We start from the raw sequence: 16,423 nt of genomic DNA, 5'->3' as shown, positions 1-16,423 counted from the left end.
GCGAGTGGCGGACCACTGCCACTGGCGGGACTTCACCAGACCATTGCAGGGGACAGATGGACAATGAGTAATGAATGAGACTAATTTAAAAATGTGTAGCCACTACAATTTGTAAACCAGATGCAGAATGAATGAGAGTTTCGGTGATGACCATGTGATGAGTATGGTGACTGATGACCAGCTAGAGTGAGAAAGAACAGTCGGTGGTTTATCTCCAGGAAACTACCCGAAAACCATCTGCCAGTACCCCTGCTGCTGACCATTAACCAAGGCAACGGAAAGATGTCTGGAAACGCACAACTAAAGACAACAAAGTAAAGTACAGTCATGGTGCTGTTGACCAGTTATGCAAACTTGAAAGCACAATCATTATCAAGCCGGCACCTTGTGATAAACAATCAACCCTTACAGAGCCGTAGCATCCACTCCTGCCATGGCCGGACCTTATTTCGAAAGAGTCGACCCACCCAAACTCATGCAAAACAGGATATTTCGTTATTTTAAAGAATGTTCATTTCCTGTCAAGTACCATCCATTTGGCCGGACCATCTGCATGACAACCCATGCTACACAGCCCTGGCACCACTCACACCGCTCTGCTCACTTGAGCATAGAGCTACTTTTTTCTTTCTTTTATAATGAGGTCAGCTTTCTTTGGCCAGAACTGTAGGTGAACTTCCTGCCTTCACAACATGCCAGACAATCGCCGCATACATATACATGCACACGCACAGACGTGACCAAAGAAATCCGACCCGAGAGCAGCTGGCTCCTGGGTCGAATTTCTTTGGCCGCGACTGTATCCACACAGAAGACGGCGCGGCCCACTTCAAAAATACTGTACTGTACTTCAACAGCCCAAGCTGGAAAGGCGGTGATTTACATGTACATGACATTGTACTTAAAACTATGTAACTAGTACATACACAAATAGGAGATCCCCCAGATAGGCGTTAGCCTTTGGGTAATCCTGAAAATTAATAAAGACTATTATGTACTTGGGCATGACTTCCTGACCATAAATGCCTTAATTTGCAAGGAAAGGAACCAGTACTACAGTCCATTCATAAAAAGTTGGGTCCTGGCTCTGGCGAGCTCCCGTATTTGGCGATTTTTCGTGATTTCATCGTACACAGTGCAGTGCTGCGAACTTTGAAATTTGAAAAAGGGTCCAAAAAGGGTGCCTGAACTGGGGTTCGAACCGCAGAATGCACTGTTGCAGGCGGGGTCAAACGGCCTGGATTTTGATGGTTTTTCCCAATTCAGTGCTTTTGGGGCAAAACCTGGCCGAAATCCTATTCTTGCTATGGCTTGCTTTTTGGACAAAAAAACTTCAGAAACATAATTGGAAGAGGATTCCATATGGGATTGCAGAAAAAAATTCTAAAAAAACTCAACGTTTGACCCATTTATGGCCAAAAGCTAGAAGTTCATTTTTTTCTGAATGGACTGTAGTACGGACATATCTGCTACGACAACACAATTTTAAATTCACCAAAGCAAAGTCTCCCCTGAACCTGGTTAGCATTCTGCCACAGCACAATACAATCATGGTTGGCATTTTTTCTAAACGTTAGTGTGCATGTGTGTGGGTATGTCTGGATATGGGGATAGACCAGAGAACTTCTAATACAATGTAATGCATCACTACTAAAAGGCAAAACTGGGCGACTAAGCGATGGTGGTTGCAGTTTAATAACTTATGTTCAGCTTCCCCATGTCAGTTCAAGACTTCTAACCAGGTCAGGTGCACTTCTCCTTACACCAGTACATGTACTACTAATAGTTTTAGACCATGCACGGCAATGCAGAGTATGCTCGTGGTATTTTTAGTCTTGCATGTCATCATGGTCACTGTTGCTGCCAACAGAACCCAATCAATTCTATTCATACTGTGCCAGATGATGACTGCGTGTGAATGTTGGCATTGGTCATTTCCTTGGATAATTTTTTAGATTGATGTTCCCTAATTCAGACAGAGAATGGACAGGAAGGAAGCCAGAATCCTAGTCATTGATTCTATGAAGTACCCGGGCGATTAGAGCTACAGGTAGGGATGGACTGTTTCGCAGGCTCATGCAGTAGTAGTGCCTGTGGTGCTTGACCGTGCTGTGTCCACGTCGTGCCCCGCACGGGGATCGTGTGTGTGTGTGCGTGGCGTGCGTGGGTGCATACCATGTTGTGTGTGTGTGTGTGTGTGTGTGTGTGTGTGTGTGTGTGTGTGTGTGTGTGTGTGTGTGTGTGTGTGTGTGTGTGTGTGTGTGTGTGTGTGTGTGTGTGTGTGACTGTCAGCACTACCAAGACCCAATTCATGGTGTGCGGCAGCAACATCCAAGATGCAGACTGTGTCCCACTCACGCTGGCGGATGTTGGGATCAGGAATGTGGCTGAATTCAGGTATCTGGGTTCCATTATCGCCAGCAACAGCCGTTCGGCAGTGGACGTCAACGCCCGCATTGCGAGTGCCTCCAAGGCCTGTGGTGCTTTACAGCGCCCTGTATTTGCCAATGGTCAGCTTCCTGTGTTCTTGAAGAGGTGTGTTTTCAACGCGTGTGTCATGTCCTTACTACTATACGGTTCTGAGTGCTGGGTCCCCCTTCAGGGCGACTTGCAACGCCTGTCCACCTTCCATATGCGTTGCGTCCGCTCTATCCTTGGTGTGTCGAGACAGCAGATGTGGGATGCCCACATCAGCAATGCTGAACTATTGCGTATGTGGGGCGATCCGGAGACCATCACCTGTAAGCTTCGGCATCGTCGGCTAGAGTGGCTAGGTCACCTGGCGCGCATGGATGACACCCGCATGCCGAAGTGCCTTCTGTTTGGCCAGCTCCCACCTGTCAGACCTGCCCATGGACCAAGGAAACGGTGGAAGGACTGCGTGTCGGTCGATCTTCGACATAACCAAATTGTGAACTGGTACCAGACCGCTAACACATCTCGCGTGGAATGGCGATGTAGATACCAAGACCAGGATAAGGAACTGGCCGCAGCAGCCCCCGTTGAGTGCCCCACCTGTGGAAAGGTCTGCTCTAGACCAAGTGATCTTAAGCGCCACAAGTGCACAGCGGAGCGTCGCAAGCCAGTCCATCAGCAGCGTGGTGCATGTCAATGCGCGGATTGTGGGAGATGGTACCGTAGCAGGGGTGGACTCGCTGTGCACAGGTGTCAGCCTGCCTCAATCGCTAGCCAGCCCGCTTCCGCTCCTTGTAGACCTCGCCAGAACCGCCCAACAACGGATGAACGTGCCAAGTTTCCACTACCGGTAATGTGTCAGCACTGCTCTCGGAGATTTCGGCAGTCCAGGGACCTGACCCGGCACCGGCGTGTTTGCTCCTCTCCCTCCTCCCGCAATGGGACCACGTAACCTTTAAGGCAGTGGGTCGACAGGACAGGACAGGTGTGTGTGTGTGTGTGTGTGTGTGTGTGTGTGTGTGTGTGTGTGTGTGTGTGTGTGTGTGCTACACCACATGGCGCTATCGAAATACGAGAAGAGTAGCGGCGGACGCCACACACTCTGCCTCAGCATGAAGCACAGCCCCTGCCAACACCACCGCTGCCAAGCAAGACAGCAACACCACCTCACAGCGCACAGCAGCCAGAGAGACACAACAAATTGATAAAGCTTTACCTCCGGGGTGAGAGGCACTTGCCGTGTAAAAATTTCCAGCTCCGCAGAACATAAATCACGACCAGAGAGGGTCTAGTCTAAAGAAGATGATGAGAATAACGTTACAGAGAGATTTAGAAAGCAGTTGCATGATATCGGAAGACTGACTAGACAATTCGCACACATCTTCGCCTACGCTTGAGCACAGCAGTAGCATATACACATGCACGGGTGGAAATTCTCTTGGGAGACCCTTGATTGGTTAGAAGCAGAACGCTGTTATGATCACTCACGCACGCGCATGTAAGCAACACATATCAATATCTCTCGGTGTCCAGTCGATTCGAGACGCACTAGACGGCACTAGAAAGAACCAAGCTAATCTGAAGTCCGGAAAGCCTACTGAAGTATAATAAAAGATTGCGACGTCAATTTAGATTTGTTACATCATGCTATCGGCGAGTACTAGAGTCCACAAGACGAAGCAGACGAGACAAGCTAGAGATTCAGCTGGCTACCGCTGGAAAGCTTGCGGGACTCAGATCACAGCAGCGATCGCATTGATGCGCAGCAAGTTGGATAGTTTTCTTCTTCTCCTCGCCAGCCGGTGCATGAGCAGCGCCATCGTGCGCAGTTTGAGCGACGCGTACAGCACAGCGACGGAGCAGTCTGAGCATGTATTTGTACATCACAGCGTTGGATACTGGCAGAGGCGTTATCTAAGCCCAGCTGGGCCCGTCAGCCCAGGACAGACGACAAAGTCATACGCCCGCTCACTCAAGTTAGTGCCATGATCCACAGCAAACGCTTTGAGGATTGCCAATCCCCGGGGTATGGTCCGTCAGCAGCAAGCCAGAAGGGAGAGTCCTGTACAGTAGACATTACGCTAGCGAAAAGATACGTACGGTTCCGTCCGATGACGCTGACACAACGGCTTTACTTGTGCTGCACAGACATGTGAAGAGAGAAAGCAAACACAACAACAGCTCAAATTCACAATTGGCAGCAAGCCTTGAAGAAAGACAACATATACTTGGTCCGCCCAGTTAAAATTGGCGCTTATCTTCACACTTGTCTCAGGAAAGAAATACGAGTATTTGAAGCAAGCCACGATCACAAAGCACTATATACATGATTATTTACATGTCAGTAAGCAGCTCAGTCGAAAATTCAAGCAAGTTACACATCCTCCTCGCCACTATCGTCACTGGAGGAAGAGCTCAAAACGTACGATCCGGACAGCTGCTGCACGGGTCGTTTCATAGCTTGTTCCACTTCTCCTCGTCTCGAATCACGCTCAAAGGCAGTGCGTGCCTGTCACCTTCCCATCAGAAGCTGAGTGAGACTGCTCGCATGTTGACTGTAAGTGTTATCCCCGTTCGTCGCAATAATGCGACTTTGTTTGAGACAAAAAGGCAACGCCATATCAGTGTCCTTTTTTCAAATCGCCTCTTGCGCTTGTCGTACTTGCTGATCAGCACCCGTACCCACGCGAGCCGCTGGTGCTTGTACATGCAGCGCAGTGATAGCTTCCGCTTGATGTAGCACCTGTGCGTACTGCACCTACAACGCCGTGCACCAGGCTTTTCGGCTAGTTTCCTGAAAGTCCTTTGCACCAGTGTTTCTCTCAGGACTTGGTGTTTCCTTTGATTAACTCCTTTGCCCTGTCCTCTGGGAGCTTCAAAGTGTGTCCGCCGGATTGGTCTCACTTACTGGAGACATCGACATGAGCTGCAGTTTCTTCGTCAGCGATTTGCTGGTGATAGCCCTTCACTAGGCGCTGTACTGGGCAAGCACTGAAATTCAAGCTCGCGAAGCGCTTTTTCAGCTTTTCTATACCTCCCCGGGGTAAACAATCCTTGCCATCAGACAGCTGGAAGTAGACAGAAACTCTATTCTCCATCGCTCTGAAAAGCGAACATCCTGACCTATTTTACGGACTCGAGCGGAGGTTGCAGTGTTTTCTTGCGCTGACGGAAGTGTTCGTCGGCGGCAGCTCCGTCAAAAAGACTCAAACGAACCGATCGCAACTTCTGTGATGGTTTGTGCTGCCATGTCGTCGGATGCAATGGTCAATGGTCATGTTCGGATGGTGAATCGGTGGTTCCATGCCGTGTGGCACAGGCAGAACACCAAAAAACCAAGTGAGAAGATAAGCGCCAATTTTAACTGGGTGGACCAAGTAGAAAGATGGAGATAGAGAAACGGAAAGGGGGAGAGGGGGAGAGAGAGAGAGAGAGTGGGAGAGAGATAGGGAGAGAGAAATGGAGAGTGGGAGAGAAAGAAAGAAAGATCATGAGAGAGAGAGAGAGAGAGAGAGAGAGAGAGAGAGAGAGAGAGCGAGAGAGAGAAAGACAGTGACACACACACACACAAGGACATACTAGTACATGTTCCTACAGAGCAGTACGACAGAGCACAACCAGTTGCACTTACTCGGACAGCACCATGTCGAGGATGTCGTCCCGGTGTCCCAGGTAGTCGCGCACACACTGTCCAGAGCGAACATCCCATACGCGCACTATGCCATCGAGACATGCCGACACTACAAACACACTCTGGGGCATCCACCGGATTCTAATCACGCTAGCCTGAACAAACAAACGCACAGACAAATTAGAGAATTTCGTCAACAAAACAAGATCTCTTGCCAACACAGATTGTCGTGCGGAGCAGAGCACAGACAGAGTTCCGAGTCGAAACGGAGATTTTCAGAGTCAAAACAAAGAAAAAGATTTTTATGAGTCAACAGGAGAAAACACACAAGGAGACAGACACCAACGCTCCCTATTCCAGTTTCATACAACTGTATTGAAGAAGAAAAAAAGAAAAAAAAGAGCGTGCTCCCAGCAGGGCTCGAACCTGCGACATTCGCGTTATTAGCACGACGCTCTAACCGACTGAGCTATGGGAGCTCATGCAAATACCAAGGCCAAGAGCACAAGTTAACGAAGATTTACTTTGGCTGATGACAGAGAAAAGGAACTCCCCTGCAGTTGTATACTGGGAGTCATATTTTTGACGACTCCCTGTTTGTAATTGTTATGATATGACCAAGAGTACATGAAAACCAGAGTGTGCAGCTCGGATGGGTGGCTGTCACGGCGGAATTCCGTGATTACATCATTTTAGTGATGTAGTGCGTACACGCAGGATTCAAGCAGGTCTCTTTCTGCACAACTGCAGCTCAGTTGTACGCACTACGCCATTTCCCGCCTCAGATCTGCGCCAAATATGATGTAATCACGGAATTCCGCCATGACAGACACCCATAGCAGAAAAGGCCCCAAGCTGCATACTCTGTTTTTCATGTCCTCTTGTTATGACTGAGGCTTCTTCATCTGCTAAGTACGAGGACAGCACAGGTGGAATAATGCCCTGTCGAAGATAACCTGGGTGGCTACACGTAAAATCGTAAAAAGGGATCATGTGCGATCCCGTACACCCTCGCGCGCACGTGGACCTAGCATGGCGTGTACGTCAAGTGCATCAATTTTGGTGGGAGAATTAGCAATTTCGCCCTCTCGTCAGAATTAACGGACTTGGAATTGGAATTTGTGTAATCGTACGGTGCATCCACCATAACTACATGTAATTCTAGAATAGACCGAAATGTGTGTAATCGAACGCGCTCAATGATTGGCGAGCAATGTGCATCATTTTCTGCACGCCAGGTGCAGGTGATACAAGAGTGCATAATCACCGTAAAATCCCGCCAGAGCGCCCTGTCTCTCCCATCCGCCCCTCCCTGACTTCTTGTCAGGGAAGTGATTGATTGTATCCTCGTATGACTCTGTGATGCCGTACTGTACTGCAGTGCTCGAACCCGTTGGAAATGTACGCAACCGTGCCCACCCTCTTGACCAGGGATCGCACAAACCCTGAGTTTTGATGGGTCAGTACGACTCGTGGCTCTTGACCTTTGGTCGGTGTGCGAGATGCACGAACAGTTTTCGTAGGGTGAGTACTTTTTTTAATTTAGTACTGAATGCGGTAAGTAGGATTCGCCCATCCGCCCCTCCCCACCTGGACCTACTCGAAGGGCGGCGGAGGTAGGGGCGCTCTGGCGGGATTTTACGGTATGCGCATACTGCATAGAGCATTCATGCAGGACGAGCGTTCTTGACGTTATAAAGAGTGTACAAGATGAAAAATCATGCAATATGCCATACAGTATATACATGAAACAATCCAGTTAGTAGTTACCCATGCACATACATGCGGTAACAGTATCACCCTTATAACCATATCATGTCTTGGTCTGATGCAAATACAGTAAAACCTGTAAGTAAAGACCACCGTGACTAGCGACCAGCCTGGTACTACAGACCACTTTGCCAGGCACGGACGGTCTCACATTCATATGATCGTGCGGTGCAAACCTCTAACTAAGGACCACCTGCCACTAAAGACCGCTTTCTCTGGCCCCAAGGGGTGGTCGCTAGTCACAGGTTTAACTGTAATGGCAGATCCACTGCACTGTATACGTAGATGAAGGGACCGTGGACTTACCGGATGGGGCATCGTGTACACTGCCGTCTGACGTGCTATGTCCCACACAGCCATTGTGCCGCTAAGAGAGGCTGTTGCCAGGTACTGACCGTCTCTGTGCGGACAACCACATGTGGACAACCATAATTATACGCACACATGCGCGAACACAAACATACGAGCACACACATGCACACACACACACACACACGCATCAAAGTGCTTAGCACACTGCTCGCACACTGTGGCCACTGCCTTGGTTACAGCACTCCAGTCTTGTGCTCATCGTTACATCAGTAACCACAGCATGATTCATGCTATCTATGCGTACAATATATGGGCACAAAGCAAACACGGATTGGCAACGGTGGAGCAAGATACAGGGCAGCTCGACACAATATTGGTACGGGACTCACTGAGGCGAGAAGACCATGGCTTCAATGCCACACGATCCGTCGTCCGACGTTGCAAAGCCTGCTTGCAGACGCGCAAAAAGCTGGCAAGCAAACAGATAGGACAAGAAAAAAGCAAGCCACCCACGCCACACACACATACACACCGAGACGTACGCATGCATGAACAAACATGGCAATGCATGTCAGTACATGTAGACTGACCAAGAAGACCAACGCAGCATAGGCAAGACTGAAATCACACAATCCAGGACGGTTCCAGCAGAAGTCTGAAGAGCTCCCGGTGAACAAGCAGTGCTATCTGTTCAGTCAGGCAAACGAGAAAACTATGACTACTGTGGTGGAGAAGAAGACGATGAGAGAGAGAGAGAGAGAGAGAGAGAGAGAGAGAGAGAGAGAGAGAGAGAGAGAGAGAGAAAGAGAGAGAGAGAGAGAGAGAGAGAGAGAGAAAGAGAGAGAGAGAGAGAGAGAGAGAGAGAGAGAGAAAGAGAGAGAGAGAGAGAGAGAGAGAGAGAGAGAGAGAGAGAGAGAGAGAGAAAGAGAGAGAGAGTTGTGAATAGGGTCTCATTGCACATCTGTCTGACCAGTGTACCCCTATTCTCCCTAGCTCTGTGATCTGGTGACGGTCTGTACCGTTGTAAAGACACTTCCGAGCACTAATGTCGGTAGTGGCCAGTCCTCACAATCAGAGATTAAATGATGCAACCGGCACCCACTCTACTACAAGTCAATTTCCAGCAAGCCTGTGAGATCATTCTCAAACATTTACTTCTGCTGGTGGGAAAGTATCCTCCTTTTTCATTCTTCATCTATCATGATGGCATAAATAGAGCAAATTACGCTTTAAATACTGAACAAACAAAAAGGAGCACTCACTTTTCCATTGCCTGGATGGAAGACTGTGACGGTGCCGTCTTCGCAGCCCGCAGCCGCCTTCACCACGGGGTTCAGTGACGTTGGCTTGTCCTCCTCGTCGGTGATGATAAGTGATGCCACGCTCAGTACGTTTACAGTCGGTGCAGAAACTGAACAACGAGAAGAAAGCAGGTCACAGAAAAGAACAATCAACATTCCAAATTGCAAGACATTTAAAAAAGCAGAACAGCCAGTTATGTAACTTTTCTTACACGTGCACACACGCACAGACACACACACACACACACACACACACACACAGGTTACCTTTCAGTTCCATGGGTGTGTTGTTCTTCATATCCCATACCCGAACAGTGCCATCCTTGTACCCAGCAATCGCATGTGCTCCTGCAACACACCATACACACACGCACACACAAGTGTCATGGAAACAATACACTTGGTAAACCAGGCCGAGCAGGGGGATGAAACTACAAGTAGCATTCCCGGAAACACGTGAACCCCCTGCTCTACAGAGGACGGACACAACTGGAATTGGGGATGTGATCGGAGCAAAAGCAGCCCCTATTCACATGTATTCTCCGTATCAAGAAGGCCAGGGTAGCAAAGCAGTCAGATAAAGCCAGACCAATGGCCACATTACTCAAATGTCCAGAGACATGGTTAGTTCGGTATAGCAGTACACAACACTACACATCCCTGTCCAGAACTCCACGGTCTCCAATCCCTATCAAGTACGAGACGTACCGAGCCCAATAAGCCTCAAGCAATTGTGACATGGCTGAAACGCTACACGTTCTAGATAAGCATTGATCTACTTGCATCAAACACGTCAGTCCACCGATGAGTGCACTGGCACATCTATTGGTTACGGTGCCTTTCATATGGTGGGAGATAAGTGGAACAGAAAAGGCAAGTTAAACACTAGGACTACAGGTGCATAAGTCCATATTTCCGTACCATCATTCATCAGGTGTCCACATAGAGTTGGGGAGTTGTTACCAAGATACGTCTTGCATCGTCCTGAGGGTACTTGCCAAATCCATACCACACCATCATTGATGCCAGCGCCGAGAACATTGGCAAACGGATGCCAAGATATCCACTGAAGGAATGGCAGAAACAGAAAAAGAAACAGAATGAAATCAAGAGAGGAAGAGAGAGAGAGAGAGAGAGAGAGAGAGAGAGAGAGAGAGAGAGAGAGAGAGAGAGAGAGAGACAGACAGAGAGATAGCTCAATGGCCTTGCTTCACTTCTGCCATTCTGTCATCCATAAATCATACAAGACAAAATAAAATCGAAACAGGTAGGTAAGAACTGCCACACACTACAGCCCGGCATATGGTTAGCTCTGGTACTCCAGGCAACTACACTTACAAGTCAACAAAAAAGAACAATCAAATGCGATCAGGAAGGGTACGCAGCAGCATTCGGCATTCGGAGAGCGCAGTAATGGTGTGGTTGTTGATGTAAAATAGCATGCAACCAACACCAGTAATAGACACTAGCCATCTCGTGCAAATGTACGTGTTGAAAGCACCCCTCCCCCCCCCCCCCCACACACACACACACACACACCTAAAAAAACCAGAAAGGTTTCTGACTTGATACTATGCAGCAGGAGCAACGTTGCGCCCGGGCCCCATTCATCATCATCAGCAGCAGCACCACCAACAGCAGGCTTACCTCCTGATCTACTCCATTGCTATCTTCTGACCAGTACAACACTGCCGACGGCAGCTTCCAGACTTTGATATTGCCGGCAACGTCAGCTGTCGCTAGCAAACTACTGTCGTGGTTGAAGGCTACGGACGATACTGAGTCTTTATGGCCTGCAACAGATACATGGCAAGAGTCAGAGGTGCGCAGCAAGGTCAAGGTCAAGGTAGCCTATAGTCAATTCTGATCGTAGGGGCAAGACATGGCAGAGACCTAATGTAAAAAATTAGCTCGGCGTAACAAGGGCGGTGCTTATCTCCCCCCCCCCCCCCCCGGTCGCCTTTGCCTCCCCAACCGAAGTCAGGTATGCAATTCAGGGTCTTTCGGGGGTAGTAATCATCTCCACACAATTTGAGAATCAAACCCACAAGCTCATGTTTGAAGGGCATCCTGTACTCTAGCCGTGTCTTCCTTTTTAATCTATGTGGACTACGGAAAGCCGATCGTTTACCATTGAGTTCAAATCGGCTGTGCTAGGGTGGCTCAGCGCGAATGGAGAGGTTGAAAAAGCACCTATGATGAACTTGTTTCGTTTCAGCTTTCAACTCTCTCCGTAACCCTCCCACAAACCCTAGTTCCCTGCACAAAACATTCGTAAGACATGCTAACAGTGCATGCACTCTGTCCATAAATTGAAACCTCAAATCCAAAATACTGCCCTCGATTGTCGCACATCGGGCACGGGTTAACGGAACAACGGCAACAAATCTCATGTTGATCGGCATAGTCAGTCCTTACCGCAGCACTTCATGATGGTGTTGCCGTTGTGGATCTGCCAGAGGTACGCTAGGTCGTCCTCGCCACCACTGGCCACGTACTGTCCGTTTTTGCTGACATCCACTGAGAATACGGACCCTGCGAAGTACGCGGCACAAACCAAAATAGTAAGCACAGAACCAAATCAGACTAGAGCAAGTTTTAAAGATAAAAAAGTCTAAATGTTTTAAAACGTCTGTTGTAGTTTGCTGTTGATCGTCTTGGTCTTTTAACGGTTACATTGCATTGCATTGCATTGCATGGTTGGATAGTTGTGGTTGTTGTGGGCATCAGCAAACTACAACAGATGTTACACATCGAGCAGATGAGGGCGACTCATCGAAGGTCTAAATGATGAAGCATGTATTCTACAGAGGAATGACAATGAAGTATTATGCATACGCACATGCTTAGTTCATACACTAGTAATTCTTCTGGGGGAAAAAAACTTCTTGACTTTGATCGATCTGCCCGTTCTGGTGCACTGAGCTCTGGGAATCCTAGCGTTGATGAGACCGTGTGAGACTCAAAGGGTACCTAGTTCTTTCGTATAGTTGTGTACATAGTACACTATACACTTCAAAGAAGTATACCTACTCATGGCCTTGAAGTGTTTTGTTCACTGATCCACATTTCTTGAGGACAGTAACTTCAGAATAGGCAAATAAAAGGGTCACAGTGTTTTCGTTTCCGGAAGAAGTAAGCCTACGGATATTAGATACTCAATGTCAACATTGGAATCGGGTGACAACAACAAACAACAACAACAACAACAACAACAACAACAACAACAACAACAACAACAACACTTATTTGCGATGGTGCCATCGTGACAATAAAGAATTCAAAAAAAACAAAAAAAACCTCTTATTGGCGATGGTGCCATCGTGAGAATAAAGAATTAAAAAACAACAACCACTCTGAAAAGAAGAGATCATGTAGAGCCCTACACATGCATTACCTGTATGTGTTGAGAACACTACGCTGGCGTCATCACGGCTCGGCTCATTCTGCGCATCCTGCTGCTCCTCAACGTAGTCACTCTCGTCCAGCTGTCCCTCCAGGCTGGCGTTGTCTGCCATCTCATCCAGGGCAGATACTGCACACAGGCACATACACAGGCACACACACACACACACACACACACACACACACACGCACACGCACACCCACACACACACACCCACACATGCACAAATTTCGAATACGACCACAATGAAGCATGGGCACATCATTCTCATGCATCTATAATTATGACTACATGACTACAGAGCTGTTTCCCATCTATCACATGACCATACGGGACAGCCATGTTGGTATGAACTCCACTCAACTCCTGCATCAATGGGCCACATGATGTCGTTGGCCATACCGGGTCCACCATCCATATGCCATGATCACTTCCTACACGAAATTAAGTCGCATGACAAAGTTGTGAAACCACTCAATAACAGAATGCCACGTGGCAAAAATGGCGTGCGGCAGAGTAGACTTTTCCGTAGGTACGCCTCTACTCCCAAGGATCAAGGCACAGTCAGGCTTATTACCAACTGAATGCCCCCCCCCCCCCCTACAGTCTACGTATCCCTATTTGGTACTCCTGAAACACACAGAGCAGCATACACATCCAATTCATATTACTTTGGCTGCTTATCACAAATACACACACACAGACACAGTACAGGGTTGCCCAGGCACCAAACACAGCAGCCACTGTAAAAGTAGTCAAGTACAATAATGCACACTGTTCCATTTCATCCAAACCCACACCCATACATACACACAAACACAGATCATGAGCACAACGTACCAGGCGAGTGCTGCACTGCACTCTGTAGCCACACCGATGTACAGGCACTGACTGTTCAGTGGACAAGGGTGGCACTCAAGTTTACATTAAAGCCATGACCCAGCTACATGTACCAACATGGCCTGGCCTGAAAAGTGGATATAATTATAGCCCACACCCTGACATGACTGGGAAACCAGGCAGGCATGCAGTGGGGATACGGATATGGGGCACTCAGGAAAAGCCCATAATTACACCCCAATACTAAACAATCAAATCAGCAAGGAAAGACAAAGGAAAGCCCATTGGAAACATTGCATTGCAGTTGCACCACAAAATGGTTAGTACTGCCTGTAGCACACGCCCAAACCAGGAGTAGCTGCATTGATGGGCGCAGGAAATAGGTGGGAAATGAACCCACAAAACCAGCACTGCTTTTTAATATTACATTTACTGTGCTACATTCAATACTGTAGATGGACCCCACTGCCATCCTTTGCTCCTACAGTCGATATACGTATCGTGTTAGTGTTCAAGACTGGTATGGGGCGTGAAACTGAAAATTACAACGCCCCATCTTCCGTCTATGTTCAATGCCCACAGCGCAAGGATGTCTTGACATTAAGTATCTGGCACTCTGTGAACTACAGCTCAGAATAGTACATGTACACATGCTTGGCTTTGAGCAATGGCACACACATACAGCGGGTGTGTTACATAATGCCATGCCAGTGCCCACCAACACATCAACAGCCGTGCAATGCTCAGACCAGTTCACAAACTAGCACATGCATACACCAAGCACGGCGGACCGGCTAACATAAACACTAGCCAAGCTTTTAACACAATTCAACAGTGGCGATGCAATCGTTTTCGACTGCTACTCAGAGTCTCATCGTACTACAGTACTGCCTGGTGCCAAAGAACTGTGTGTTGAGAGTCCCGGCCTAGGCTGATCTTATTTCATGTAGAAATATATTCGTAGCTGAGCCACCATGTACGGACGGGTATCCGTAAAATTCCAGCCTGTTCGTGCTTCAGCGCATCGTTTTTCGGCGCTCGACAGTACTGTGGACCAGTCGACAGACACAGCCATTGCATAAGTTAGTGGCATACGGTAGCACAGGGAAACATCACTTTTACGTTACATGGCCTAGCCAGTTACAGTCAGCCTTGCGTATAACAACCCTGGATTGTGCATGCGAAGAGTGTTGTTATTCGCACGTTGTCTTTGCCCGCGAGGCTCAAAGTATGCAGTCAAAATGGTCACCAAGTCCGAAGATTGTGTCGTTTTTCTCGAGTTGTTGTTATACATACCCGGGGTCGTTATTCATGAGGTTGACTGCAGGTGTCATTCTCATGCATTCCCAATACCATGCACAAACGACGACCAGGAACACATCACTCACTGATACTACAGTAAGAAGGTTGGAGACATGCTGCTGGATTCCACTAGGCACGGCCGATTTCCAATAGAAGAAACCTATTCAAGCTACGGCTTGGAGTTCGAACAACCTCACAATGTGTATGTGTGTGGGTTTTTTTGGGGGAGGGGGGAGGGGACATGCTTCAATATCATCCTGTGCACCGCAATGCACGACTGGTGCTCTCCACCGCCATAACTTTCTAGGCGTCTTATCTGCCCATCAATCTGCACTTACGCTGGGCAGGAACAACCCTGATATATCAAAGCAAACACCAGCACACCACACTAGAGTCGGACGGCTGCTGCATCTTGTACAAGCGGAATGCATTGGTGCTTGATAAATTTCTTTGCTGGGACTCACAACGCCTCACCAGAGCATTCAAACTATGCATTTGAACTAGGCATCCAGCCAGAACTACACTGCACAACAGGGCCAGACTAGAGGTGGGTGCAGCAGTAGTGCCACTAGTACGCCATAATCTCAATAGGGATGACGTCATTTGCTAGCATGAAAGCCTGCCCTAGCTCTCACTCAGGATAATTCAATTACTTCGTGAACTCCCAGCAACCCTCCAGGCCCAAGCAAAGCCACATTTAGCCACACTGGATGGGCGCGCGCGTGCAGTTCATCTACGCAAGATTTGAGAATGATATGTCGTGTACTAGATCTATAGAACGTATACACATCGTCGGAAACAACACAATCCCTCTTTTTCGAGATATTCATACTTTACCAAAAACAATAAACTGTTGACCATGTCCTCAAAAGCAAAATAGCCAGACACAAAAAAGCCCGTAACGCAAAAGCTCACCTCTGGGGTCGTTCTCATCCAGCTCCACCACTTCCACCTCTTCGTTGCAGTCCATATTATCGTCCATTTCGGCCTACTTCCGTCCTCTTATGGGGCCTGTTCGCCCTACACCAAATAATAATTCACGATGATTTCAATGGGAAATCAAACGCTGAGAATAACGTGCTCACGAAATCAAACTTGCACGCCGAGCCAATCGCCAAGTGCAGCACCAGAACTCAGCTCCACTCCTACCTGTTTGCCCAACACGACTAGAACAGTATGAGAGAAGAAGGTACACGCTCCACGACGCTTACAAAAAGAAGCCTCTTCTCGATCTCTGCAATCTATTTTCTGTCCTGCAAGTCATGTACATGCACATGCACATGCATGTACGTGTACGTGTATTTCACGTCTTTGGCGATCCGGCCTTCGAGTTCGAGTTTGACTTGCCCATTTTGGCCATGTGCGTGATCAGTGAGATGCTTTTGAATCGGGCATGCATTTGGATGTCGACTGAGTTGAGATTTACAGCGTGAGCAAAGTCAAAAT

At 48.1% G+C, this 16,423-nt stretch overlaps 1 protein-coding gene and 1 non-coding gene across 3 annotated transcripts; both read right to left on the bottom strand.

Annotated features, from left to right (window-relative positions):
• Positions 1–3,620: 3,620 nt before the first annotated feature.
• LOC135818421 (angio-associated migratory cell protein-like) lies at positions 3,621–16,244 on the bottom strand. 2 transcript variants are annotated; one of them, XM_065331793.1, is made up of 12 exons: positions 16,127–16,241; positions 15,893–15,997; positions 12,827–12,964; positions 11,848–11,964; positions 11,077–11,222; positions 10,351–10,495; positions 9,697–9,777; positions 9,391–9,539; positions 8,518–8,597; positions 8,123–8,216; positions 6,047–6,201; positions 3,621–4,555 (listed from the first exon to the last, which is right to left on the bottom strand). In XM_065331793.1, exons 2-12 carry the CDS (start codon positions 15,957–15,959, stop codon positions 4,492–4,494), a joined length of 1,236 nt encoding a protein of 411 aa, XP_065187865.1. In that variant the 5' UTR covers positions 15,960–15,997; positions 16,127–16,241; the 3' UTR covers positions 3,621–4,491. The 2 variants fall into 2 exon arrangements, with proteins under 2 accessions (XP_065187865.1, XP_065187864.1); XM_065331792.1 differs by having other exon boundaries at positions 15,893–16,244.
• On the bottom strand, positions 6,452–6,525 carry Trnai-aau (transfer RNA isoleucine (anticodon AAU)). Its single transcript has one exon. It is a non-coding gene; the product is annotated as a tRNA-Ile (tRNA).
• Positions 16,245–16,423: the final 179 nt, after the last annotated feature.

The sequence above is a fragment of the Sycon ciliatum genome, chromosome 5 (genome assembly GCF_964019385.1).
Source record: "Sycon ciliatum chromosome 5, ocSycCili1.1, whole genome shotgun sequence".
NCBI classification, from domain to species: Eukaryota; Metazoa; Porifera; class Calcarea; order Leucosolenida; family Sycettidae; genus Sycon; species Sycon ciliatum.
The sequence above is the reverse complement of the archived record's forward strand: the minus strand, read 5'-3'. Positions and strand labels throughout refer to the sequence as shown.

Coding starts and splice junctions, on each gene's coding strand:
- LOC135818421 (XM_065331792.1), bottom strand. CDS start 15,959: ATGGACGATAATATGGACTGCAACGAAGAGGTGGAAGTGGTGGAGCTG. Junction 9,778..10,350: donor TGGACACCTGATGAATGATG/GTACGGAAATAT, acceptor GGTGTGTTGCAG/GAGCACATGCGATTGCTGGG. Junction 9,540..9,696: donor CACACCCATGGAACTGAAAG/GTAACCTGTGTG, acceptor CTCGTTGTTCAG/TTTCTGCACCGACTGTAAAC.